Source organism: Hoplias malabaricus, chromosome 6, assembly GCF_029633855.1.
Source record: "Hoplias malabaricus isolate fHopMal1 chromosome 6, fHopMal1.hap1, whole genome shotgun sequence".
NCBI lineage: Eukaryota > Metazoa > Chordata > Actinopteri > Characiformes > Erythrinidae > Hoplias > Hoplias malabaricus.
Window position 1 is genome coordinate 6,081,891 of NC_089805.1, and position 24,907 is coordinate 6,106,797.

Here is a 24,907-nt window from a genome sequence, read left to right on the forward strand (position 1 = left end):
TGATTTACCTACATGGTAAATGCTATACTTTTAGCATGGCTAGCTGCATATGAGGTGGTTACTTGAAAACAATGCTGCTCACTTCTGTGATTATATTAAAGAGCAGCAATAAAAATAAAAAGCTAGTCAGGTTCAGTCAAAGTCTGTGAATGTGCTGTGAACATTTAAAGAGAACCCTATGCCTGTGTGACAATATATCTGGACATAAAAACATTTCTCTGTTACTTAGGCTACATGCTACTGAATTACTGTTAGCATAATGCTAACCAGACCCTTCGTTATCTTTCCTTGTTTCAGAAATTTCGGCACGTTTTGGTGTTGTCCTTGTCCCTGTTAAAACTTCTAACAACTGCATCCATAAACATTAATTTATGAAAAAGTTTTATTACAACAGATGAACACTGAATGACAAATGTAACATTGAATGACTTTTAGCAACTTTTTCTGATTTGTTACATAAGATAATACCAAGATATTTACCTATAACATTATTTTTTCCTGAAAACCAATAGAGGAGTGTTTCACTGATGTTTTTATGTTAAAATGTAGAAAATATATCCAAGTAAGAGAAAAATACTGTAATTTCTCTGCTCCATATAAGTTTGTATCTGTTTGTGATGATAACAAGAGTCTGGCCTGTGACACAATTTCTTCTAATTTAGACTGCACCACTACAGTGGATTTGACACAAAGAACTTAGGATGTGGTTGACGTGTAGACTTTAAGCTTTTAAAAAGTATATCATTAACCATTTAAAAATTACAGCCATTTTTACATAGTCCCACCATTTTCACAAGCTGGTGTACAGTGGCTGTAGACCAGAATGTATCTATACACAGATTTCAGAATAACATAAGGCAGAACAAATCATTCCTATCAAAGCTGCAATCGAGTAGAGAGAATATTTTGTGACAAAAATGACCCGGTCATACATACATACATAGTGAAATAGATTCACAGGCAACTTTTTTCCAAACATGAATGTAAATGAATTACAAACGGCTGTAGTTTCAGGATGACTATTAGGCTACATTCAAAATTAATCCTGTCACACATTCTGTCAGTTTGAGATTAGACTAAAATCATACGTTTGAACAGCCATTTTGGTGGGCTTTTGCATGTCAATAGTGTTGACTGATTAAGTTTATGCAAGTCAAATGTACCTCTTGCTGTCTGTACAAAATTAGGTACCAGTTATATTGCTGGCATTTACAAACTATATATATTTACCAGTTGACAAAATTAAATTGACTCCAGAAAGTGGCTCTTCAAAATATTTCTGTAGTCATGAACAGTACCCCAGACTGTATATCCGCTCAGATATGTTCACATATACAGCTGATCATTTGCTTAAAATGAAGAAGAAAAAAAACATACAAGTGACAGGATAGCACACCAATATGTGAGGTAAATAAAGGTCCTGATTGAAAAAAAATGGCTTGTAGCAACTTGATTTAACCACAGTAGTGTGTTTAGAGGCTTGCTGACTTGCTGCACCGTAGTGGTCCATTCAGTGGCGAAGTAGGTCCAGGTATAGCTCATTTATGGGAAACACTGTATTACACAAATCTAAAAAACTCAACTCCCGTAAATTTGCACTTACTTTGAAACATCAGTTGATTAGTAGACTGTTATATGATTAAAGCCCTGCAGCCTTTCAGATGACATTGATCCAAGCACTTTGGCGAAAATCAGTCAGCCATTGTCTGTCATTAAACACTTGTCACTTGTTGTAACTGCAGTTGACCTACAGTTTCAGGCATGTTAGACATAATAATAAAATCTCTGATATACACCATCATTTCTTCCACATACAAAATGACCATACTGTATTAAGGAATGCCATGAGTTTATCACATATAATACACAAGATATCGCTGGTTCAACTCTGAACCACAATGCCCTGAAACTGCAGGCACAGATATGTTGGCTCTCTGAGTCTTCAGATGTATCAATAGCCTTGGTTTGGGACAAGACCAGAACTTCCAGTTGCTTCTCAATCCCTGACAGTACTGTCTATACCACTGGCCAACTACTGACCATCAAGTGGCTGTTATTGGGAGTGTGCAAATGAAAATACAATCAGCGTGAATTTCATAAAATGCATAAGTTCACACAATAAGACAAAACAGATCAATGACATATTGCTGATCATGCTGTAAAAAACATATGTAATATCTTTTTTTTTTTACAGTTAAAACAGTCCATTAGGTCAGTTTGAATAGGGCAATGTGAGGGTTAAACTATCATAAGATAGTGAAAGCTGTAGACTGGGGTGTTCCTGGAGGGTTTCTGTTAGTCTATTAGATTCCACACGTTTTAAAAACAGTACCTTAGATACGTTCATTTAGATATCAGTAGTCAACAAGGTTCATTCAAGCTAGTTAAAATACTTTTTTCATTAGGAATGTTGTCCATGTTCCATAGCACTGCACTTGGTGTAGTACTGGCATTGGACAGCAGGGGACGCCAGTCACATGCAGACAGGATCTGCTGCTGATAGGTGTTTGTGCGTGTGTGTGCTTGTTGTCAAGCTTCATTAGGTGGTGTTTTGAAGAACAGTTCTCTGCAGAGACGTGCTGTGTCCTCTGGGGAATAAACAGTGAATCCGATGGTTCGGGGGTCCTCAAAAATCTCGTAATCATTTCCACCCTGTTTTCAATCAAAAAGGAGTATATGTTACATATTTGTGTGTGGTGAGGAACCGAGGACGGTTGATTTATTATGAGTCACAAATTCAATTCCAACTCACCCCAAAGGTATTGGATTGAGCTTTATCATAACACAGAACTATGTTTCCCTCAATGCAGATTGTTAGGAAGGTTTAAAACTGCAGTAACCCATGTTTGTTATCAAGTATGATGAACATAAACTCCTGTGAGGTTACTCCAGAGCGTCCGGGTATATGTCGGAGGGGGGGTGGGGTGGGGTTTCTCTTTTAATTCATCCGAGAGCTTACATTTACGTTTCGGCATAGCTGCTCGAGATGAGGGTGGGTACATGAACTTTGCCTGACGTAAACAAGGACTACTGACGTGCAGACTGACCAATTAAATGTTTACAGAGAAGGTTATCGACCAATAACGGTAGCTCTACAGTCAGACCGTCCAATCAGAAGATTTTAGAATACTTCACCACGCCCCTTCTCACTCAAGCGAACCAATCGGAGTAGGAGAGGGCGGGACTAGTTTGTGAACGAAGGCTTCTAGAAATTCTGTGTAAGCTCTAGAAAAACAAAATCCCGAACGTTTATGAAATTCCGCCCGGACATTTTTTAAGCCTAAAAAAGAGGACATGTCCGGGTAAAAGAGGACGTCTAGTCACCCTAGCATACAAGATACGTGAGTACTGCTGAATGCCAGTGTCAGCAGTGTATGTAGCAAACTAAAAGTAGCTATAAATACACTAATTAGGAGAGGGTTCTACAAACCTTTATAAATGTAGTGTTTTACATGCTGAAGAACAAACAATGTAAAAAAAAAAAAAATGAGCAGCAGCGCAAATTGATTTCAGTGTAATAATAAATGTAAAATATTTTCCTGTGGGAAATTAGCCTGACATTTTTGGTCTGACATTCTAAAAATGGGTTAAAAGACTTTAAGATCAATGTATTCAGTATGTGTTTAAAATATCCATCAATCTGTCAAGTTAAACAATGCAACTGTACTCTGAACTTCGTCTCTAACATCAATTTGGGGTGGGGGTGGTGGGTGTTAACAAAGAAAAGGCGGAGAGTCACCTGAATTTTAACCTTCTTAAAATTCTATTATCAGCAGTACATCACAATTCAAATGTCTGCCCCCTCCCCCGGTTCACACACACACACACACACACACAACCAAAAAGCTGTTTCAGAGCAGAACTCACCAAAGAAGTCTCATTTCCAAAGAAATAGATGGTATCCAATCCCTCCCCCTCCAGTACCTCCAGACATAATCGCTTATCCCAGCCTTCAGGAAATATATCAAAACTGATCAATCCCCCTACATACACACAAAGAGAGAGAGAGAGAGAGAGAGAGAGAGAGAGAGAGAGAGAGAGAGAGAGAGAGAGAAAAAGAAAAAAGAAAGGCAGAGAGAAAATAGTCAAATAATTAAAATAATTATAGCTCTCTCTATGGGCAGAATGGCTACTTTTCTCGCCCATTAGTCTGGCACTAGCCAACAAAGGTGTCTGTCACTTAACACAAAAGAACTGAGCAATTTAGCATTCTCTTTCAAGTGTCTTGAACTGCCCAATGTTGTTGTTGGAAAAGGTGCAGTGGCTGAATTCATGCCTTAAAGGAAGCATATCAGGTTTCCCAGCATGTTATAGTTATAGTTTTACACTTCAAAACAACCTTAAATCACATTTGAGCTACTGTACATAACAAAATGTATTCTTGACTAAGCATATCATTCACAAACATCTCCCTGTACACACCAGTCCCAGACCTGTCCATGACCCTGACCCTCTTAAAAACACTACAACATACAAACAAGCACCTTTAGATTTATCACTGAAAGCGGCACCACTGCCTCCTCAAAACAGCTCAACAATTTATGACTTGACCACACCATTAAAATCCCAAAAGTGTTGCTCAATTAAAAGGGGACAACAGCCGGGGGAGGGCTGTCAGGACAGAGGGGAGACTTCAGGAATGCTGGGAAAATGACATTCTTTTAGCACAAAGACTCACCATTAAAGCTCGTTTGCTTTATCCTATCTTTAGAAACAAAACGTTTCAACACAACCCAGTAAACAAGGAACGTCCCTGGACGTTCAAAATAGGTCTAAAAGTAGTCTGTCCGTCAAGGACATATAATGGACGTCCAAATTCCATCTTAATAAGTTAGTTAAGTGGTGACCAATCGATAACGTCAGTGGACGTCCAAAATGCGTTTTATACAAGTAATTTATTTCGGGACCAATTAATAACGTCAATGGACGTCCAAAATACGTGTAATAGTCGTCTTTTCAATGTCTGTGTTTCAACTTTCATTTTCAACCTTAAGAGAACGTTGTTTAGACGGCAGTCATTACGTTGTTTCAACGTTGAATCAATGGCTAAATGTTTACTGGGAAGCTTTAACTATAGTTTGAAATTTCATTGAGATGCTAAAATAGTTAGCACTGAAAAAACACTAAGTATCGCATCTTCAATGTCACCATGGTCAACACTTAATGAACACTAAACCCCTGAATGCTAATATAATCAAATTGATTATTTATAAAGTGCTTTTTATTAACAAATAAGATTGCAGGTTTGACTCCTGGTGATGCCACACCAGTCCAATAGAGCAGAACCGTTCTCGCTCTTTCTGATTGTTTAGCATGGTATCACACGACTAAAAAGTGTGTGTTCTCCAAATGTGCTGAGCTGTGCATTGACACTGTGTAAGCAGCAGTTTAAGAATATGTGGGGACAAATTCACATAAAAAAGAAGTGTGTGTGTGTGTGTGACAGATTATTAAACTAATTGTTTGCAATGTTTTATTAGCAACAAATGCATTCCAATATCTAGATTTGTAAATATATTTTTGTGTGCGCACACATTTATTACGATTTAAAGATTCTGTTCAGGACTTGCAGGTATTAAAAATAAACAGTGCTGCGTTTGCTGTGTGTGTGTGTGCGTTTGTGTAGCTAGATGACTACTGACTCTATGGCTACTATTTACCCTTTCACCATTCACTGATATCCAGCTCTCAGCGTGTACTCTGATTGCATGGACAACACCAGTACAGTGTGTGTGTGACTTTTCTTAACTAGATGACAAAATAACACTTCTTCAACTGTTATGATTTATATTATGGTGCCATTAAAGTTAGTGTAAGATTAGTGTTCGCCTTAGGGTACAAGTAAAAATATTAAAATTCACGTCTCCAAGAAATGAATGGACGTTTATGTAATGTCCCCTGCAAACATACAGATAGGGTGTGTGTGTGTGTGTACACATCTTGGCAGGTTTCCATGCTTCAAATGGGACAGCAGCTTTGTTCTCTTATCTGTTTGAGGATTGCAGTTCTTTCTTAAAACACATACACTACTCACAGATATTTGAGTACACCTTGCTTTTGAATTTTTTATGCAAAAAAATACCTGTAAAATATTTTCAATCCTAAAACAGCTACAGGTAATGATGACTTTGGTTCAATCAATTTTTTTTTCAGAGGTTTGCATCATGTCTTTAACACCTATAAATCTACACACCAGAAAAAACGCTAAATGGGACATTATTTAAAATCACTGTGAGTGCATTAGCTTATTAACATTTTGATCTAGAGCTCCTACATACAAAAGTGGTACATGCCTAGAACAGCCTCTGAGATCTCTGAGTGATGCAAACCCAGTAAACAAGGAACGTCCCTGGACGTTTAAAATACGTCTAAAAGTAGTCTGTCCGTCAAGGACATATTTTAAACGTCAATGGACGTCCAAAATCCATCTTAATAAGTTAGTTAAGTGGTGACCAATCGATAACGTCAGTGGACGTCCAAAACGCGTTTTATACAAGTAATTTATTTCGGGACCAATTAATAACGTCAATGGACGTCCAAAATACGTCTAATAGTCATCTTTTCAATGTCTGTGTTTGGACGTCTTTTCAACTTTCATTTTCAACCTTAAGAGAACGTTGATTAGACGGCAGTCATTACGTTATTTCAACGTTGAATCAACGGCTAATTGTTTACTGGGAACCTGTTTATAAACCTCTACATTTAGAAATAAATATCCCAGCTTCTACAAAACCTACATTTTGTAGCCATTATTTGCTCATTTTCTGTCCACATTATAAAGAATATTACAGAAAGATTTCTCATAACTGTATTTATGTTAGATGACAAACATTTTTACTCTAACATCCTTCAAAAGTTTGGATGTCTTACAAACGCCTGTGAAAGTGGCAGTAAAAATCATTGCCTTGTTAGTGTGCTGCTTATTCACTATTACAGAAGTATTTTGCAAGAAATAAGCAGTAAATAATAGGCGCAGGGCTCATAAGATGAAGTCAGAAAGGTGGAGGAGGATGTGAACATAGAAGTGCGGACTAATTGCATATTCATATATTTACACATACTAAATGAAGAATAAGATTATAATTTAGAGTTATATCTAAGCCATGTTTAAGGCTTATTTTTTTCCAAATTTCTAAATTCACATTCACAAGGGCATGCACACACCCACCCTTTTTTGCCTGTTGTCCAATAAATAATACAAGTATTTATAAGAACGCTATCAAATAAATTGTGAAAAATATGTTGTTTGCAAACAAACAAAAAAAACCAAACAAACAAAAAACAAACAAAAACCCAAACAAACAAAATACCAAAAACAAACAAACAAAACCAAAATAAACAAAATACCACAAACAAACAAAAACAAACAAAAAAAACAAATAAACCATGCATATAGTGGCACCATAAAACATTTGATGAAGCTCAGTGAGAAATGACACCCTAACTTTTGGACGGGGCGGTGGGGGGGGGGGGGGGGGGGGGTCCACTGACCAGTTTGCTTTCTGATCACATGCATTGTTGCACTAATAGAGGGAGAAACATAGGGAGGTGCCAGGAGTCTTTTTTTACTACTCTCTCTATCTCTTTCTCTCACTTCCTCCCTCGTTCTTCTCCGTGTGCTACGTGCCACACTCTTGGGTCTGTATGGTTACCATCCTTCCTCAGTTAAAGAAAAACTGCATCTAAAGAGCCTTTCTAACTCTCTTTATTTGAACACCAGACAAACACACACATGTTCAACTCCTAGGGCTCACAATGCCTGGTTTGTTAATCATTATCGTAATTCTGATCCAGATGCAGCAGAAGACTGAACGTCCTTTTGAACATTCTCAGAAACCACAAACAATTCACTTCCTCCAACAACAGCATAAAACCTCTTTAGTCAAAACAATGCACTGTTAAATGGGAATTACCTATATTTTAAATATTCACAATTTAATTGGTAAACAAAGTGTTCTGAGTTGAAATTCGCTCATTCATTTTCTGTAACCGCTCCATCCTTTCAATGTATACGCAAAGTATCATACGTATTACAGTTTGACGATTTCTAATAATACACAGACAACAAAGTCAATAAAATCTTTAAACCAATTTGTTTTAGATCTCAGTGACACAATTATAAAGAAATTCTCTTTAAATATGCTAAAAAAATCATGGTAGAGTCACATTGTTATCATTGTTAACCATTATACTGCATTGTGTCCATATCCCGCAGCCCAGCACACACATACACCCACACACACACACATTCTCTTGGAATTACATCCTTCTAAATGACCTTATTGCATCAGTGCCTTAGCGATGAAACAGCAGCTGGAGAAACCTTCACCAATCAGAAGGCTGGGTTTCAACACACACCTCCCAGACACTGCCCCTATAGTTTCGCACTGAACCACACAAATGCAGGGAAAAAACAAAACAAAGCCAGGGTGTGTGTCTCTGTCTCCCTCCCTCTCACCCGCTCAGATTATTGATGGCGTTAGTGGTGTGTGTCTGTGGGAGGCTCTGTGTGTGTGTGTGTGTGTGTGTGTGTGTATTTGTTTGTATGAAGGTAGTTTCATGCTGTTAGGAAAGAACATTTTTAACACTTTGAGGTCTCAGCTTAATGTTAACATCTTAATGGGGAATTTCTACGTATTTGCTTAATTTACTGTTATTAATAAATTATAAAACATAAGTAGAAAATGTGCAATAAACCAAATAGGAGAGTCCCATATTAATGCCATGCCATTTTTACAGAAATGCTAAAAAGAAGAGTGATAGTTAAGGGTAATGCCCAAAAAAACAGCTCTGTTTTCATTTGTACACACATGTATTGTATTCCTGAAGGAACGTAGGAAGGATGTTTCTAAACCTGTAATTATACAGCAATTATCATGCAGCCTTCTTTGCACTGTGCATCTGAGTGCACAATTACTGTTGCTTTTCCATAACTCAGTGTTCTAACTTTGATCGGTGATTGTCACACTGCTCATTCATCATTTCTGTGTCTGTGTTTAATGAGGCTTGCATTAATTGTGTACCTTTGCCCTGTACACACACTCTCTCTCTCTGCCGGGTCATTGCACTGATGTTTACATCCTGTCCAACATTTTAAAGCTGTCTTTTATCATCTTTAACAGTTTAATGACTTGTGTGTGTGTGTGTGTGTGTGTGTGTGTGTGTGTATGTGCAGGTAATGTGCAAGACTAAGACACACTACTTTTATTAATTTATTTAAATTCAGTTTCCTCCGGGTGACTGTCTGTGAGGAGTGTGGTGTGTTCTCCCTGTGTCCGCGTGGGTTTCCTCCGGGTGACTGTCTGTGAGGAGTGTGGTGTGTTCTCCCTGTGTCTGCGTGGGTTTCCTCCGGGTGACTGTCTGTGAGGAGTGTGGTGTGTTCTCCCTGTGTCTGCGTGGGTTTCCTCCGGGTGACTGTCTGTGAGGAGTGTGGTGTGTTCTCCCTGTGTCCGCGTGGGTTTCCTCCGGGTGACTGTCTGGGAGGAGTGTGGTGTGTTCTCTCTGTGTCTGCGTGGGTTTCCTCAGGGTGACTCTCTGTGAGGAGTGTGGTGTGTTCTCCCTGTGTCTGCGTGGGTTTCCTCAGGGTGACTCTCTGTGAGGAGTGTGGTGTGTTCTCCCTGTGTCTGCGTGGGTTTCCTCCGGGTGACTGTCTGTGAGGAGTGTGGTGTGTTCTCCCTGTGTCCGCGTGGGTTTCCTCCGGGTGACTGTCTGTGAGGAGTGTGGTGTGTTCTCCCAGTGTCTGTGTGGGTTTCCTCTGGGTGCTCCGGTTTCCTCCCACAGTCCAAAAACACACGTTGGTAGGTGGATTGTCTTTATTACAGCTTTCATTATTTTTCAAAATTTTTGAAGTTTGCTTTGAATATCTGCAAGCATATTCTCTAAAGTTCAGTCTTAGAAGTTTGACTTAGAAGTAAGCTACTAATTTAAAAAAAAAATGGACTGATCTGAGACCGAATTCTGGAAGTGTATAAAAATATAATCTTGCAAACGTTTTTGAAAAACTGAAAGCAATTCAACATAAATCCTGAAACATTTCATAATCAGTTATGTAAGCTGTGTGCCTGGGTAATTTGTGTGTGTGTGCATGTGTAATTGCTTGTGTGTGCGCGTGCGTGCGCTGTGCTATCTCATTGAGCTCCTGATGGGACTCTGCGAAAAACAACAGTACGTGAGCTTGACTGCATAGAAAAGTGCTTTGCAGATCATTAACCGCCTTAAAAAGCAGTGGCAAGAGTGAGACGAGACAGCTGTGTGAAGACAAACATCCTGACTCAGGACACACAGGGAGAACTTTGACCTGAGCCTCAATAACACCCTATACCCAGAGTAACAAATATTTACATCTCAAAAGAGAGCAGGGTTAAGACAGTTTACCTAGATTTTTATGTTTTAAAATGCAGCTGCTTATTTCAGCCAGGACCTGATGCAATAGCAAATACTATTATAGTATTGTTCATTCATTCATTCATTATCTGTAAGCGCTTATCCAGTTCAGGGTCACGGTGGGTCCAGAGCCTACGTGGAATCATTGGGCGCAAGGTGGGAATACACCCTGGAGGGGGCGCCAATCCTTCACAGGGCAACACACACACATTCACTCACACCTACGGACACTATTGAGTCGCCAATCCACCTACCAACATGTATTTTTGGACTGTGGGAGGAAACAGGAGCTCCCGGAGGAAACCCATGTGGACAGAGGGAGAACACCAAACTCCTCACAGACAGTCACTAGGAGCGGGAATCGAACCCTCAACCTTCAGGTCCCTGAAGCTGTGTGACTGCAACACTACCTGCTGCGCCACCGAGCCCATTATAGTATTGTATAATATGAAAATTAATTTTTATTATTTTATTTTATTAAGACACTAACATGTCACTGAATTGCTCAACATGCTCAAACCTAGAGCATTTTACATCACAGTGTGCACGCCCTCCAACTAGTGCGTCCCAATAATTCGCCTCATTACGACAGACACCCGTTAGAATGCTGCCTACTTAAACAGCTGTCTACGTAGTCAGTGCCTATTATTAGGCAGCTCACTAGGTTTTGGGACAGACCTATCCGTTTATGCCGACTAACAGGCACACTATATGACTAGCTGCAGCACATAGGTAGGCCTAGTCAGACCACCTTGAACTGCAATTAAAGCAACATCACTGGACAGACTGACATGCTTGGAGGAGAACACTAACTGCCAATTTTTTCAAGTCAGCCAACAGCCATAAGTAATTATGCCGGGGTGGTGGGGGGCATCTTACCCACTCAGATAAGAGCAAGTCCAATTGTGCTGTCTTTGAACCCTGGCTAAAAGTGGCTAAGAATTTCCTTGAATTGACCTGATGGGGACAGTGCTTAGACGGTTTCCCATATGACCTCCGGAATATGTCTGGAGCGTCATGTTTGGAGTTGCCCTTTCACACATGTAGAGGAGATTTCCCATGTCAGATGCATTCTCACTATAGGATATTTTCTGTGTTGTTTAGGCATTGGGAGGTATGTGTAGCATGTGCAGGAGGCACAGCATGAACCTACTATGAATTCTCTGGACCACTACCTGATTCACCCATGGGCACAATGGATACTGGGCTTAAGTCTTAAAGGGGCTCTTTATTCATACTTACACTAAATCCACATACCCAACACAAGGAGCTAATTACACAGCAGAGGAATGTAGACAATAAAAACATTACACCAAGTGGTTTGGAGGAATTTTTGCTTTTGAAGAAGGCTGGTGACTTACCTCGAGTGAACCTCAGCCCCTTTCCTGCAAACTCCTTCTGTAGGGCAGCTACAAACTTCTCTCTGATCTTCTCTTTCTGTGTGGAGGAGAGAGAGAGAGAGAGAGAGAGAGCATAGGATTACATAGTTCATTCATTCATTCATTCATTCATTCATTATCTGTAACTGCTTATCCAGTTCAGGGTTGTGGTGGGTCCAGAGCCTGGAACCATTGGGCGCAAGTCGGGAACACACCCTGGAGGGGGCGCCAGTCCTTCACAGGGCAATACACACACTCACACATTCACTCACACACTCACACCTACGGACACTTTTGAGTCGCCAATCCACCTACCAATGTGTGTTTTTGGACTGTGGGAGGAAACCAGAGCACCCGGAGGAAACCCACGCGGACACAGGAAAAACACACCAACTAGTATTGCAGTTAAGTTATGCAAATGAACAAATTTGTTTAGCAATGATTATTCAACATCTCACACTACTTCTAGATCAATAATGGTCAGTTTATTATAATCATAAACTTTTAAAAACATATAAAAATACACAGATATAAATTTAGGAATATGTTTGTTGTATGTTACAACGTTCAACATGATTCTAAAGTCCAGCTTTTAGCAGAAAACATAAATGATTAAACTTATATTTCGCTGTCTGTGGTTCTATTAACGTCAGTGACTTGTATGTTTTAAATAGGCCATCTGGACAGGAGAGAACTGTTGGTGCCCTCTCCCTCTCTCTATGGAGCCTGTGCCTGTGTTTCATCAAGGTCAATTAGAAGCTAAATCAGATCAAATTCTAAACATATATAGTATTTTAAAAATCTCTTGAGGCTCAGTGGCTAAACTGAGTTGACAGTTTACTTTTTCTGAATTTTATTGAACAGAAAATATTAGGAGGACTGATTTGTGTTAAAATTTTTACCCAGAGAGAGAGAGAGAGAGAGGTCCCTGGGACTCCAGCCATAGATAGCTGATCAAACCTACAATCTCCTTGTTTCTGTCATCAATTCTATACACTACATGCTTAATTTACAATGAAAATTATACTGTGCTGCATATCACACTCTGCAGCCGAATTCCTGTGAGGCAAACTGTATTGTCTTGTGTGTGCTGAAGTCAGACTGTACAGTAAAGATGTTCTGATGACCCACAGGGCAAGACAATTACGACATACTGCCAATTACAATCATTCCAAACTGCTCCCAAAGTTGGCTTCTGCCACAGAGGAGCCTGTCACATTAAGAATATATGAACATCACTGCACATTATTGTCTCAACCCAAACGTTTAGTTGTACACTTGGGAGATTCCATGAATTCAATAACAGAGGTTTATGATTAAAAATATTTCCGCTTGTCTGACTGATGTGTTTTTATATTGTGCATACCTTATCAATTTCTGCAAATTCAATTCGCTCTTCAAGTGTGCAGCTCCTTCCAATAGGGGAGATGTTGAGCATTCCATTACGAAACTCAATAAATGTGCCCCTGTTGGTAGAAATAAATATTGCTGTAAAACACTATTTGATCTAAAATATAAAGAATTAAGCTCATCTGGTCATTAGCGTTATCCACAAGATAAGCGGTAACGTGAGTGTGACTGTCTTAATGGCCCGTAAAATATGAAGAGAAGCGAGGACCAAAATTCATATCACTTTAGTCCATGACGATAAGAGTTTGTATTCTGTGTTCTCACTTGACAGCAAAGCTGAATGAAAGCAGGTGTCTCACCGTTTCTTGGGCAGTTTAATCAGACCCATGTATCTAAGACAGAAGTTAATAAGATCTTGCAGCAGTTCTTCACCCAACTGGTTCTGGATTGCCTTTAAAACAGCAGAGAAGAGAAAATGCCAGGGTTAATCCATTGTTTAACATGGTAAAACATTGTGAATTAAAAAAAAAAAAAACCTTTACACCATTGTAGCAGCATGCAGAGGTATGACCACCATTTGGAATGTTCCTAAGAAATATTCTTATGCTTTCATGATGAAAACACGTAAAATAGTACTTTTTACTGTTTACTTTTAGGTTACATGCATGGTTTTTCATTTTCCCTAATGCTGAAAAAGAAATATGTTAATAATTGAATGGAAATTAAATAATTAAAAGTCACAGCAGTGTCTGTGAAGATTCACAGCAGCATACTTCCATATGCTGCCAACATATTAAGCTGTTAGCTAGCTGTCTGGCACTGAAGAATAAGACTGGTTGCAAACTAACAACATTATCTTTGATAAGGAATGATCATTAATGGTGGAATAATAACACATTGCTCAGTGCTTCATAAAGATAAAAATTCACGCTTACGCAATCCAAAAAAGAATGATGCAAGAATCTGACTGCAGGGTCTGGATTATGTGTGATACAGATGATTCAAAACCAGTTGATTAGAGAGTGTGTATTTGTTTACCTGTAGAGGACCAAATGGTTTTCTCATATTTTACACCCCCATACCCAACTCATGTACACACACACACTCACAGAAAGTTCAGCTCACCTGTTTGGACAACAGTTTGCCATCCTTATATTGCACCGTGCCGTTTTCAGCAAACACATAGTCAAACTTCTGTATAACTATGGAAAGAGAGAGTGTGTCAAGCAACTGAATGTAAATCTATTCTCGTCGCTATGAATGCATTTAGAATTAATCACTTATTTGCCATTAATAAACACAGAAGAATAAACCTCAGAAAGGTCCACTAATTATTAACCCTATGATACCAAACTCAATCACGTAGTTTTACACTGTTTGTTAGAGGGACATATTTTATAGGATTTCAATTTTTTCACTTCCTGCTCCAGGAGACTGTCTGTGAGGAGTGTGGTGTGTTCTCCCTGTGTCTGCGTGGGTTTCCTCCGGGTGTCTGTCTGTGAGGAGTGTGGTGTGTTCTCCCTGTGTCCGCGTGGGTTTCCTCCGAGTGACTGTCTGTGAGGAGTGTGGTGTGTTCTCCCTGTGTCTGCGTGGGTTTCCTCCGGGTGACTGTCTGTGAGGAGTGTGGTGTGTTCTCCCTGTGTCCGTGTGGGTTTCCTCCAGGTGACTGTCTGTGAGGAGTGTGGTGTGTTCTCCCTGTGTCTGCGTCGGTTTCCTCCAGGTGACTGTCTGTGAGGAGTGTGGTGTGTTCTCCCTGTGTCTGCATGGGTTTCCTCCGAGTGACTGTCTGTGAGGAGTGTGGTGTGTTCTCCCCGTGTCTGTGTGGGTTTCCTTCGGGTGACTGTCTGTGAGGAGTGTGGTGTGTTCTCCCCGTGTCTGTGTGGGTTTCCTTCTGGTGGCTGTCTGTGAGGAGTGTGGTGTGTTCTCCCCGTGTCCGCGTGGGTTTCCTCCGGGTGCTCCGGTTTCCTCCCACAGTCCAAAAAACACAAGTTGGTAGGTGGATTGGCGAGTCAAAAGTGTCCGTAGGTGTGAGTGTGTGAGTGAATGTGTGTGTGTGTGTGTGTGTGTTGCCCTGTGAAGGACTGGCGCCCCCTCCAGGGTGTATTCCCGCCTTGCGCCCAATGATTCCAGATAGGCTCTGGACCCCCCTGAACTGGATAAGCGGTTACTAAAAAAATATTTTAAAAATATTATTACTGGAACAATGAGTCAAGGATGGCATCTGACTTCTGCGCAGCACTGTAGGTTTAACTGAACTGACATCTCGTGAATGGAAGCTACTTAAACTCAAACTAACTTCTTTAGGAGTGTGGCTTCTACCAGATTATCTCACGTAACTTGACCCATAACAAACTAATCTTTCTGTCCTCAAGTTAATGCGATATACTGAACACCATGTCTTCACCTTAAATACTCACAACAGACACACACTCAGTGGCCAAGTGTCCCAGCTTAAAGGAACAAGATATTTAAAAACATCTAATCAATGTCTGTTGGTGAGAACAGTTCTAAAAATGGACTTGTACACAAACAAGTAAGTTGTCCCAGTGACTTGGCAAGTGACATTTCACCCTCTGAAATGGGGGAGGCAAGGCACACAACAGTAGAAAGTGGTAGCAAACTAACATTAACACTATAAACGTTATATTAATAATAATTAAACTTTTGTGTTATCTACAAAAATGGACGCCATTTCTGACAATTTTCTGTTTCAAAATATGTGCTACCACTGTTTATCTGTTAAGTATGAGCCCATGTGTCTTGGGAACAGTCTGTTTAACAGTACCAGCAATCACATAAACAAGAGCATTTTAGATAACAACTAATCTCTACAACTCACATACAATCTGACAAGGTTTATGATACAGGCATGCAGTGTGCTAATGCTAATTGCTGACATACAATATTAGCAAAATCAGCCTTCTGAATCCAGTGGAAATCTAAAGAGTCAACCTTCAGACACCAAACATCTTGATTGAATGGCTACATTTTAGTGTAATGGGAAAACTGCATACATTTTTTATTTTTTGCATTTTTTGGATTCCCCAGTTACAAACAATGGTTCTTTGAATTAGAGAAACCCCTGTCCTAAAGCATTCAACCAGGCTTCTCTACTTCTTTTGCCATAATAGATAACTGGCTTCTCCTCATTCCTTTGCTGTTTGTAAACTCAGAGCAGAGAGCACGTGTGTGTGGTATTTTTAGGGTCACTATGTCAAGGGCTTCGGTTGTGAGCCAAAACCATTACGTTTGTTTTTGAAAGAGCTGGGAGTGTATGATCAAGGTGCTTATTGACGTCAGAGGGGACTCTCAGTTCGGAAAACTTGGGTTTTTACGCAAAACCAGTGACTAAACTGCATTGTACCCATTCTGCCCTGACTCGCATCCTTTTGCAGTACTGAGCATTGGTTGTAATTTCAACAGTCTACAACATACGTGATTAATGTAGGTTAGTTTTAAAAGTGATACACATTAACAAACATTTAATAAAAGCTGATGTGTTGATTTGGATGTCTTTACCCCATCATGTACCCCAAGGTGTGCTCAGCCCTTTCTTTTAAATGATCAAATCAGTATGGTCATACAAACACTGGCTAGTAATTTATTCAGTCATTAGTCCTTGTTTGCCTTACTGTGTATCAGGATGAGTTACAGCAATGGTTAAAGGTGTTAAAGGTTAAAGATTAAGTGGCAAACATTCTAATGTACATTTCTCCCTTTAACCCAAATGAGAGGAAGGGCAACTTGGTGCTCACCTTCATCCCCATCTCCGAGTTGTTCTGCAATCTTGGAATAATCTGACCCCCCCACCACTCCAATCTTCACTTTGGAGCGAAGAGACTGGAAAAACACATCCAGCTGAGGGTCGATTTTCTGCAAGTACAAGCACACGCAGATTTGTTTTCAAACAATGCCAGAACATAGGGTGATATAGATCCCCATAAATAATGTTATAAATTTGTAATAATTATATTTCAAATGTACATTATATATTTAAGTGGTATAATGAAGAGGTCAAGCTGATTTAGAATTTTCGTCGGTTGTAGTTATTGTTTCTCCAGAATGTACTGTTATCTGTTTTTGGGTCTTCAGGACTGTTTAAGCCTGTTTGATTTAGAAATATCTGCACTCTTCTTGTTGATGTTTGTCCTATACCTATTTTCCTGTAAACTATTCCAGGAACCACTGTGTTTTCCAGGGAACTGTTTCTTCTCATAATATGTCAAAATAAAATAGCTTAAAATCTGGGCTTAAGGTGAGAGGCAAGGCTTGAATTTCTTTGTTTTCTTTCAATATTTAGTACTCTGGCTTCACAAAAAAAAAGCATTATAGCATTACATTTTTTCTAAATTATCAAAACAATACTAACTCCAGCTAAGTGTCAAAATAATTTAATTTTTCTGTTTTAAAAAATGGTATACCTTAGAAGGTACCAATTTGGTTTAATTAGATTTCTCTGGGTTTACCTACAAATTCAGGAGATACGTTTTCTAAAGTAAACCCAAATAAACACAACCACAAAACACGTGAGTGTGTGTATGTGTATTCAGTTAATTCCGTTCAGAATCAGTTATATAATAAATACCACACCCATTCAAGCCACTCAGTTTGAACCCCATTTAAACCCTGACAAAAATGACATGAACATAATATAATATGTTCTGCCCCCTCCAGGGTGTGTTCCTGTCATGTGCCCAATGATTCCGGGTAGGCTCCGGACCCACCGGCTCCGACCCTGAACTGGATAAACGCTTACAGATAATGAATGAATCAATGAATGAATGAATAATATGATTATAATGAAGATGTCTAAAAACAATGAGTTCTCTTTTCTTAAACGATTAGACTAGAAATTGCACAGAAAAAAGTGTTGTAATCTATACGTGCACAATGTACATTATTTTACAATTTATGACCAGAAATATATAAAGAAATGTATTATATAAATTTAAAAAAAAATCAGAACTGCAGACTATAAACACTGTCTTTGGGAATGCCACATTGTTTGTCCCTGTAGAGCAAAATGTTTGGGTGGATATCTGTGGTTCTTCCAGTTTGTGGAGGTTAGGGGCACTGGACCAGTACAGCAAGTATTGAAGATGTTTCAGAAATGAGAGAGAATGCGTTGAGAGAAAGAGACTGAAGTCAGGAGAATGGGTATGGTATTTATTATAGAACTGATTCTATGCAAAACTGAGGAAAGACTGTACATAGTGCTTCAGATTTTACAGCACTAACACTGGATATTTACCATATACAAACATGTAGGTCAGAGCTACACAGCAAAAGTGGCTGGTATTGATTTCAAACACCTGTCTAAATAATCAAGTAACTTACTAACTAACACATTCACATGTAGCAGGTTGAAGATTTTCCAATAGATAGCACTATTAGTACTCAAATAGCTAATGGTGCATCTCATAACTGACACTGCGCATACTGGCACATTAAATAGAGGGTATATTTAATTTGTAACAATTTGGACATGTGATGTCCAATAGCATGTGATGCTATTATGACTCAATCAGAGGCTTGTATGCCAGAAGGACAATCTGAAAAGGCATGGACATATGCCTATGAGATGTTATAAAATACATAATTCACTGAGCAATTTCATGTGGAAATTAGGAAGAAGTAGCAGCTTTCCATGAATCAGTGGGTTGCAGAAAATGGGTGTGTCATTGAAGACACGGCAGAGTCACAGTCTCATGTTATTGTCTACAAAGCATTATACAGAAAACACAGCTAACCTTGTTCACTGACTCACAGCCTGGTCATGCACTACGGTGAATTTGGAAACATTTTGGTAAAACTACCCGACTCCATCCTTGTTTGTGTATTTCACAAGTGGCAATAAGTTCAAAAGGTACCAGACAGCAATAAAACCATCAGATCTCAGACTGCTTACAACATTAATACAATTCAAAACAGGATCACTGACACATTTTCATTGTTAAAAGTGATGAATGAACACCCCTTTACTGTTAAATGTTTTTCACACCATTGCATGGATTCTAAAACTATTGGATTAACACCTCTAGTGTTTATATTAAACAAATGAACACAGTGAAAGAGGATTTTAGTGTATTTTTTTTGTGCTAATCTCTTGGAGCCACGTTATGAATATAATGGGAAATTCCACTATTTTAACATCATAAGATATTAATAATATTTATAGTTTTGCTGTAAAATGAACCGTTTCAGAGGAATTTGTCAAGCCAAATCTTTATATAATAGTGTTATTAACCAGAAAAACATAGTAGTGTGCTACTTCTTTGAATTAGGAGCAAATACGTTGCCTGATATTTACCACAGTTATGATAAATACATATTTTAAAGGCTACGCACCAGCTATATCAAAGTGTCAAACAAATAAATACAGTGGAATTTGAGTTCCTAACTTGTGTTTATTGATAGTCAGAAAACATGTTATTTCTTACTAATTCAAGGAATAAAGTTTAAACGACCGTCATAACTGTCATAACGGTGTTTTACCGCGGCGTTGTTCAGCTGTTGTCCACCAGTGACGTCACGGTTGCGTTCAAGATTTTCCGTAGCGAGCTCGGGTTTTTCCGTCAATTTAATAAAATTGTCAGTTTTAAAGCAAATTAAGCATGTTATTTTCATTTTAATTCATACTTATATCTGTCAGTAACTAAAAAATGTGAAATATTCATGGAGGTCCATTAAGTGGTGCTTAGCCTTTAAAGATCTCTCCTGTAAATATTTAGAGGACCATATATTAGTTCACACCTCAAGTTCCCACTGCACCTCTATATTTGAATTCTCCTTTATGTATGAAATGTAAGAGATGCACTACTAAGATGAGCTGCGAAGACTGCAGGACAGTGTATTAGAAAGTGAAGAGAGTTGCTGACAGAACTGGTGGTTCTCTCTTTAATTGGGGTCTATGTTTAGTAAAATGTCTGTTGTAGAAAATGTCGAGCTGTTCTACTTCTGTTTTAAAACAGATATGGCAGGAAACTTTGCCTGTGCTTGACACCACCTCATAACAGATACAGGCTGTTGCATTAACCCATAAGCTGTGGAGATAATTCAGGGCTGTATGATCGTAAACGAGGGTAATTAACGTTACATAAGAGCGTAGAAAGAAGGGTTACTTTGATAAGACATCGAACGATATCTAACTGTCCTCTGTATGAATGAACAGCATCCCCATTCAAGAGATACCAACAGTGTTTACAAGTGAAATATGCGAAATATGTTCATCCCCACGTCGTCTTACCTCTCTCGGTGGAGTCAGTGTTCCGTCCACATCGAACAAACACAGAATATTTCTGGCTTTCTTGTCCATGCTCTTCCTGTGCAGCAATAAAAACACCCTAAAATAAAAATGACACTACTCTACCGAATGAGGCTGAATCAAAGACTCGAGCTTACTGTCCAGTCAGACTTCGAATAAAACGAAACGACTGCCTTCCAGTTCTTCCTATAAAACAGAAAGATGCAGGTAAATTTAAAAATGTAAAATTTGTTCAAGTTATTTCGATTGATTTGGAGGCTACATGTCTGCAGCAGACTCTCTGCTGGAGAACACGGGGAGCTCTTATTGCAGCATACGGTCTACGTGTGTTTGTGTGTGTTTGTGTGTACACCCGCCAGCCAATGAGAACGCCACGTTCCGGGTCACGTGGACAAACGGGTGTCTAAATTTCCATAACCTTCAGAGAAAGAAAGAGTGGGGCTGAACTTTCACCTACATCAACTACAGTCTGGTTCAACTGGGAGTATATTATCTCTCATTAATCAGTCATTCACCCAATAACAATCAACTACACTCTGACAGTCTGACGGAACTGAACCAGGCCCAGAAAGAAATCTGCAGGCATTTTAATTGAGCACCGCTAAATTTTACTGCTAGAATTTGGATGTACTTGCTTTTTTCGAAGTAATTCCATTTACAGGTGTAGTTCAGGTCATTTGTATGATATTATGTTTTCATTTAATCATAAAGTACAAAATTCTTACTCCACAAAAATGTATTTGTACTGCGAGTGTTGACAAGTGGCGCAGCAGGTAGAGTCGCAGTGACACAGCTTTAGGGGTCTGGAGGTTGTGGGTTCGATTCTCGCTCTGGGTGTGGTGTGTTCTGGTCGTGTCTGCGTGGGTTTCCTACGCGGTCCAGAAACACACGGTGGATTGGTGATTCAAAGGTGTGTGTGCTCATGTTGAGCAATTGAGTGACATGTTAATGTCTTATAAAAATACATGTTCATATTTTACAATACTATAATGGGCAGCACGGTGGCGCAGCAGGTAGTGTCGCAGTGTTCGATTCCCGCTCCTGGTGACTGTCTGCGAGGAATTTGGTGTGTTCTCCCTGTGTCCGCGTGGGTTTCCTCCGGTTTCCTCCCACAGTTCAAAAACATACATGGGTAGGTGGATTGGTGACTCAAAAGTGTCCGTAGGTGTGAGTGAATGTGTGTGTGTGTGTATCCCAGTAAACAAGGAACGTCTCTGGACGTTCAAAATTGGTCTAAAAGTAGTCTGTCCGTCAAGGACATATTTTAAACGTCAATGGACGCTTAATAAGTTAGTTATCAAGTGGTGACCAATAGATAACGTCAGTGGACGTCCAAAATGCGTTTTATACAAGTAATTTATTTCGGGACCAATTAATAACGTCAATGGACGTCCAAAATACGTCTAATAGTCGTCTTTTCAATGTCTATGTTTGGACGTCTTTTCAACTTTCATTTTCAACCTTAAGAGAACGTTGATTAGACGGCAGTCCTTACGTTATTTCAACGTTGAATCAACGGCTAAATGTTTACTGGGATGTTGCCCTGTGAAGGACTGGCGCCCCCTCCAGGGTGTATTCCCGCCTTTTTTCAATCACTTGAAAAAAGAACTGAAATCTGTCACATTTTTACTGTCGTTTGGGTGCCATGATTGTTTATGGTTGACACACCCTCTAAATGGAAAGTCAGAGCCTATAAGTATTCGTATTGATGGTGTTCATTTGCACTCATTCATTTATTTATCGTCTGTAACAATTCATCTATTAGAGTTGCAGGGGGATCCCAAACACACAGAGGATGGGGATCCAGTCCATCACACAGCATAACTCACAAATTCTCTAACACACTCATACCTATGGACACGTTTGAATAAACAGTCCACTTACCGACATATTTTGGGACTATGAGAGGAAACCAGAGCACCTGGAGGGGACCCAGAGAGACCTGTGGAGAACACACTTAACTCCTCTCAGTCACCTGAGGAGGGACTTGAACCCACAAACCCCAGGACCCTGGATCTGTGTGCCAGCAACATCCTTGCCCTGCACTCATCTCAAACTTATGATATTTCTGGAAAGACCTGAAGGCAGCATAAGAAAATGAAAATGTGATTAAGTTCCAGTTACAATTCGAAGCAGAGAAATTGCAGTGATGAGTAAAGAGTGGTGGCACTACTTTTTGTTTATATTTGAACAATCAAATACACATTGGATTATTGCATTTTAATTTTCCATATGAGACAAATGGTGGCTCATGCAAGTGGGAAACGTACATTAATATTGAATTTCATTGCCATTATAATATTATTTTTTATTTAAATTTTGAGACGGATATTCTTTAAGTAAAAGAGAATTTAAAGCATGTGTTCGTACTTTTGCAGCCCCATATGTGAAACTGCAGCAATTGCTGAACCATGGTGTGGAGAGTACGTGCAGTAACGCACGACACTGCTGCAGGGCCTCGTGTGTCCACCAGGGGGCAGATATAAATTATGTTAATTGAGCTCAATTACGAGCGTTTTATTGGCATTATTATTTTGTAAAAAAAAAAATCGGTAACAAAGAATTAAAATAATTTACCTTGAGAAAATTCATATTATTATTATTTCACTTTTGTCAGAGAGAATGATCAAGTTTAATATATTTACTGGAAATCGGTGGTTAAATTCACTCAAACAATTACAAATTCAGGCAAAAAACATTACACAATCCACACACAATATGTAATATAATTATTTTTTAGATACTAATAATGTATAAGGTTGTATTAACTTTTAAACACACTTTGAAGGTGTTTGTTGCCCTCCAGTGGCCCTCTTGCTTAAGTACAGCTCAATTATCTAAAGAAAAAACAGAGGTAAATACACAAAGCCTTACATCCCAACCACTTTTGGGTAGATACTAACTTCTGCTTACACCACACAAGACCTACTCTTTTAGAGATGCTGTGAGTGTTTCATTATCACAATATGGCACTCAGATATTTATAGTTGGATATTTTTCCTGCTTTAAAAAAAGCATACTTCAAAAACTGAATGATGACTGCAATATATATCCCACACCATGTCAACTACCGTAATAACACGATGCTCAGTGTTTCTGAGGCCTCTTTGTGACTGGTGTGTTTATTTTAAGTTATAGATATATTGAAGCATATACATTCTATATTTCTATGTTATACTCAGAAGTTAATTTTGTTTTTTAAAATGTCTTAACTGCAAATAATACTTTTTTTTAGTAAATAAATTAAAAACCGAATGGTAGTTTGTAAATATAAAGACATTTAGAATTTGATGTAACTTAATGTGCAATTATTTGTCACAGTGTACAAAGAAATGTGCCTTGCACATTTAACTCATCTGTGACAGTACACACACACACACACACACTAGTGCATTATGGACAATGACACACCCAAAGCAGCCATCCCCATGCCTGCACAAAGTCCATGCTTCAAGAAAACAAGCTGAAACATGGACTCCTCTGATTACAGCACACTTCTATTGTCATTAAAACCATCTGAGATGAACTTGGTCCCCGAGAACTCGTTCTGCATAAGACATTCAGATTATATATTTATTTATTTATTTATTACTACAAAATATCACACATTTCCTGGGAATTAAATTAGTAGTAAATTTTCTAATCTTAAAAAAAGTCCAAAAAAAACCTTACAACTTATACCTGATCAAGTTGTATTTTTTTATTTACTATTTTTTCTAAATTTGCATTTATTATTTGCACTGCTCTTTCAATAAATTAATGTTTATGAGATTTATTCAAATGTATACTGTGTGAGGAAAAGATTAACCCATTAACAAAGCAGCTTTTGATTTAACAAATATAAATGTCATTCAGTAACCAGTAAAATGTCAGTGGCTTTAACCCAAGTAAATATACAGAATTATCTGCTTCTATTAATTTTGTTATATTTATTTGGAAATGGAGCTCTGTGGCAAATAGCTGCCAAGTAAACATTGTATGATATCAATATTACAGCACAAAATACAAACAAAAGCACAGAGCAGAAGATGTGATTATTTTAGATTGCGATTACACAGCAGTAATTTACATGTAAGATGTGTCGTTTGTATAGCTGTGAAAACAACAAAAATCACAGTTAATCTTACTTTGGGCCACTTTCATGTGTGGGATTGAGATCCGAACCATATCCGATCTGTGGCAGTAATCCTGAAAATTTAATTGAATGTAGTTTGAGGAAAGTTAATATAATCCAGGGAGTGATAGCATAATTCTAACTTCATAACTACATTAAGCTAAAGAAGGAGTATTCACACAGCAAAGATGTATTGGCAGCTGGACAACATTTAGGATAAACCTACAAGGCCTAATTTGTTGTTATATGCAAATCTACAAATGCCTTTTACAACTTCCATAAATATTAAATGTACCATTTTTATGAATTTACAACCTGTGAATCACGATGTGTTCACATACTGTATTATATCACACTGTCACTGTTCAAATAAACAAAATGACACAATTCTTATGGGAAACAAAGGTGAGAAACTCC

At 38.7% G+C, this 24,907-nt stretch overlaps 1 protein-coding gene across 1 annotated transcript; it reads right to left on the reverse strand.

Annotated features, from left to right (window-relative positions):
- Positions 1-405: 405 nt before the first annotated feature.
- Positions 406-20,678, reverse strand: LOC136700476 (phosphomannomutase 1). Its single transcript, XM_066675852.1, has 9 exons — positions 20,514-20,678; positions 20,359-20,434; positions 16,868-16,985; positions 14,238-14,314; positions 13,472-13,563; positions 13,129-13,228; positions 11,745-11,820; positions 3,868-3,983; positions 406-2,652 (listed from the first exon to the last, which is right to left on the reverse strand). The coding sequence occupies exons 2-9, from the start codon at positions 20,425-20,427 to the stop codon at positions 2,530-2,532; spliced, it is 771 nt and encodes a 256-aa protein (XP_066531949.1). The 5' UTR covers positions 20,428-20,434; positions 20,514-20,678; the 3' UTR covers positions 406-2,529.
- Between the last annotated feature and the right edge of the window lie 4,229 nt (positions 20,679-24,907).